A 4,377-nucleotide genomic window follows, 5' to 3' on the forward strand; every position below is an offset into this window, starting at 1 on the left:
GTGCGCCCCCCTGTCTGTTCTGCGGCCCTGGGGACACACAGCCACAAGGACCCGGGGTGCAGCCCTATGCCACAGGGCCTGGCCAGGCCTGGCCAGCTCTCCTTGTTCCCTTGGAAGATGCGAGGAAGACCGGGCTTGAGCAGCCCAGCCACCCTTGGAGCACCAGCCTGATTTTCCCTCTCCTGCCCCTGCCCCAGGGTGTGGGAGCAGCTGGGCTCCTGCAGCCTCCCTGGTTTTCTCAGCTCAGCATGACCGGGACCCCCAAGGCCTTCCCTGTGCCGAGGATGGTGCTGCTGGTTCCTTGGGGCCAGGACACCCAGACCTGTGGGGAGCCCTGCTATGGCAGCGTGTCCCTCAACAGGGCACAAGGCTTGTCACCTGCTGTGCCAGCCCTCTCTGCTGCTAGCAGCTCCCATCCTGGATGATGGCAGTTTGGACATGTCACCCCCCATCAAGTGCCCAGCCCTGGGATAAGTGAGAACATGGCACAAGCAGAGTGACAGTCCCAGGCACTCACACCATACGGAGGCAGGGAAGGTTGCGCCAGAGCTTGGGGCTCCCAGGACTCAGGGCATGGTCACCCTTGTGCCACAGATGGTGTGTAACCATTGCCACGCAGGTGGCAAACACCCATCAGAAGGCGGGCAGGGACCGCAGGCAGGCAGGGACTCCCAAGGAGCAGGGAAACCCCAAAAGCCAAGCAGCAGCACGTTCAGTGTCCCTCCAAAGAGCGGCAAAGCAGCAGACAGGCAGGTCCTTTATAAGTCCCGAGGACTTGCTCCTTCGGCAGGGACCGCAGTCGCTGCTCGCAACACTGTTGCGGTTTTCCCGCCACGGCTCCTGCTGGGGCTGGTGCTGCTCATGGAGCCCGAGTTGCTGTTTCGTGGCAGAGGAGGCAGGCAGGCAGGAGAGGGTTTCAGTGCCTGACGGAGCAGCCATTTTAGATCAGTGATGACTGCTGACCTAAGGGACATCCTGTGTTGGCGGGAGGAACAGTCGGGTCCCTCACAACCTGCCTCCAGGTGGGCTCGTGGGCAGGCCCAGACAAACACCCCGATGCATTTTCACAGCCCTTCTCTGCCAAGCTGCTCTGTCCCAGAGGAGAAGCTGCGAGCAGCCGGCAGAGCTGAGCTGGCACGAGCTGCGCACGCTGCACCGCGTGAGGAAGGGGGTGGTCAGTGAGGATCCCGAGCCCTGGCAGAACACAGACGTGCAGCCACCAGAAAACCAGCAGCACGCCCGGGCAGGTCTCTGAGCCTGCTGTGTCCTGCTCCCGGGGGACAAGCCCTTCTCCCCTTCCCTCCTGCAGGCCCTGCTCCCTGCCCAGAGGCAAGCAGGAAGAGAACACCTGCAAACTGCCCCTCAAGTGGAGCAGGTGCCAGTAAGTCCAGCTGTTAACAGTGTCTTCTAGATAGGAACAGGAAAGTGAATCCAATGGCCATGGGCCTATGCATAGCCTCGAGTTTCTTCTTTCAAAAGTCCCCCAAACTCTTGCTGTTCTTTTTTCACAACAGCCCTTCCGCCAGCACCATGCAGGGGTGCTGCCTGACTCCAGCCCGGCCGCCATCAGCCCTGCAGGCTCCATGGGGAGGAACCTGCAGGTCGGAGGCCACGCTCTGCAAGGGTCCCAGCTGCTCCTCATCCGCACCCGTCCCTTAGGAACAGCGGCAGCACCATCAGAAGCCAGGGGAGGCGGCAGCAGCAGGTCCCTCCTCTGGCTGTGGCACCTGTCCAGAACTATTGATGGATGCTGATCAGACTAACATCCTTGGGGTTGATTTGCTGTCTGGCAGGACATGAAAACCTTGCTGTGGTGCAAACTGGAGTTTTGCCAGGAAGGACTGAAGATCATGGACAGATCAAGGCGTGATGTGGGCTGAGAAGAGCACGATTAAACAGGAAAAAGAAAAAAGGGAGAATCTGAAAATTATTCTGCACTTCCATTATAGAGTGATAAAATGGTCCCCTCCCCATCTTTGTCTTGATTTACGAGTGTTTAGTTGGATTTTCTCCTCCTCACCCCACAGCAGGGGAGGAGCGAGTGAGTGGATGTGGTTCTGAACCGTCTGCAACCTGCAGAGCTGCAGCAGGTCCCAAATAATTCTGGGCATCTGTAGTCACATACTTTGAATTCCACTCCAATAGGAGCAGATTCATCAATGTAACTGCCTGCATGGCTAAAGTGCTGAGCAAAGGGCCAGTGACCACAGTTCCTTGCTGACATAGGAGTTTTCCTAGTGACCTGGAAGCAAGCTAATTGGGAATGGCAGTGAACAGTACTCTTCTGGATGCACAGCAATAGAAACAGTCATCAGGTGCCCAAGGGTAGCTGAACTGCCATGTGTGGGAATACAAGTTGACTACCCAAATCGTTATTGAAGGCTTTTATGAGAGAATGATGCTGTCCTCACCCACATGCAAACAAAACAATCAGACCACATTCATATATTAATTTTTATTTTCCCAGATATTATTCACAGGCTCTGCTTTTTGTCTTATTCAAACTGAACTTTTTTTTTCCCCCCTTGAACAAGAACTGACATTTCAGGACATTAAAAGAAGTTGTGTAAACACGAAACATTCAAAGAACAGCTGAAACACAGGGCCTTTAGTAATTAAAAACACAGTTATATCCCCTTGAACGCAGGGTGTTTACTTGTGTATCGCACCAGTAACCAAACTGTTCTTTTTGTGTATTAAAAAGATACAGTTTTCACCCAAAGTCACAATGCACTTCTTCACCAGCTGCGTGTTAGCATGTGTTTTATTATATCCTATTCAGTCATTTACTTTAAAAACTATATACAGCTATTTTTAAACGTGTATTTGTGCCACACTTTTAATAACACAAAAATAAAGGCATTTTTAAGCTATTGCTGCAGGTTATGCAGCAGGATACCAGAGGATACCAGGTTTGGATACCTAACTTCAATGCTAAAGTCAAATCCACTAAACCTCTGCAGTGGGAGTAATATTGAGCTGAACAGTCCCACTTCACACATACAAATATTATGGAATAATAAAGAGACATGCATATGATGGCCACCCATTCATCTATTTTATCCCACCGTTTACCAATTTTGATAGCATACAGAACTTTGGAAAAAACCCAATGTGTTTTACGTTTCCAAACAAATACTTCTGTTGTGATTAAAGCTACACAAGTGATATTCAAGAAGATAATAGTAGACACTATCAAAATTAAATCGCTTTTGCATCTGACACTTGCACCCAGTGTACCACTTGCTTCATTACTGTTTGCAATGCAACACAAAAAGTACTGAGCATCAGTTGCTGACACAGAAGAACAAAGCATCGAGGTACAATCAAGCATATTGTGTGCAAGCACAGATTTGCAGCCTAAGAAGAAAGCACTAGCTCTTTTGTTTTCTGATTTTTATGCATCTAACTACTTCTGGGAAGCCTGCATCCCAAAAAAAGGACTGCAGTATTTAAAATTCAGCAAAGGACAGAAAAACCTTACATAAAATTCTGAATTTTTGCATACATTAGGGTTTTTAATACCTGCTACCTTCTAAATAATTTGAGCTGTTTGAGGTTTTTCTTCAGTTTCCAAAGGAGCAGTCACTCGGTTCACAACAGACAGTTGGGTGTACTTTTGTTTGTATTTTTCACCCATCACAAGACTTTAAAATTAAGTAATCTTAGATGAATTTTTTCAGACTGCTCCAGTGTCACCTATACATGCAGTATCAACTTTTTGCAAGAAATAACACAAGCAATTACTAAGGGTTTAGCATCCTTTCTCTGCTTGCTAAGAACTTGTTTAAGAAGTATCATTTGAATTAGCCAGTAAGAAATGACAAATTTTCTCAGTTTAGCTTGTGTGCACTTAAGAATTGGTCAGTCTACTTATTCCTCCAGAACTATTTGAAGCAGTTTAGCCTTATTATGACCAGCTCAGTTCAAGCCACCCATAGGTACATACATTTACTCCCTTCCACATCCAAGTAAAACAAGACATGACACTACATAAGCTACAGAAGACATGAGAACTGGAAACAATGGAACTAAAACTACTGTAGGATAACCTCAAATATTTAAAATATTTTCAGACTGCTAGCAAAAAAGAGTGGCAGTTAGGTGCACGAGACCATCAAGAATTAATGCACCACACACAGGAAAGTAGAATTTACAGCACTGGTGCAATGCAGTGTCAGTATCAAATTTGCCTCTTCACAGGAAAACAATTTATTAGCTCTGGATGTGCCTGACAAAATATAACCTCGTTCAGTGCAGGTGCTGTGCTGCTGGAGAAATCAGGCTACTTCCCATCTTAAATCCAAGAAGCAGCAGCATCATGTATGAATATGGGAACTGTACAGTTTCAGTGACAAAGCTGCAAAATTCCCTAGT

At 48.1% G+C, this 4,377-nt stretch overlaps 1 protein-coding gene across 1 annotated transcript in view; it reads right to left on the reverse strand.

Moving 5' to 3' along the window:
• LOC104392917 (forkhead box protein J1-like) overlaps positions 1 to 939 on the reverse strand; it is a 3,522-nt gene extending 2,583 nt beyond the window's left edge. The window contains 1 exon segment of the mRNA XM_010002355.1: positions 748 to 939. Coding sequence (XP_010000657.1) covers positions 748 to 939 — 192 coding nt within the window.
• Positions 940 to 4,377: the final 3,438 nt, after the last annotated feature.

Source organism: Chaetura pelagica, unplaced genomic scaffold (assembly GCF_000747805.2).
Source record: "Chaetura pelagica isolate M959 unplaced genomic scaffold, ChaPel_1.0 scaffold387, whole genome shotgun sequence".
Lineage (NCBI taxonomy): Eukaryota > Metazoa > Chordata > Aves > Apodiformes > Apodidae > Chaetura > Chaetura pelagica.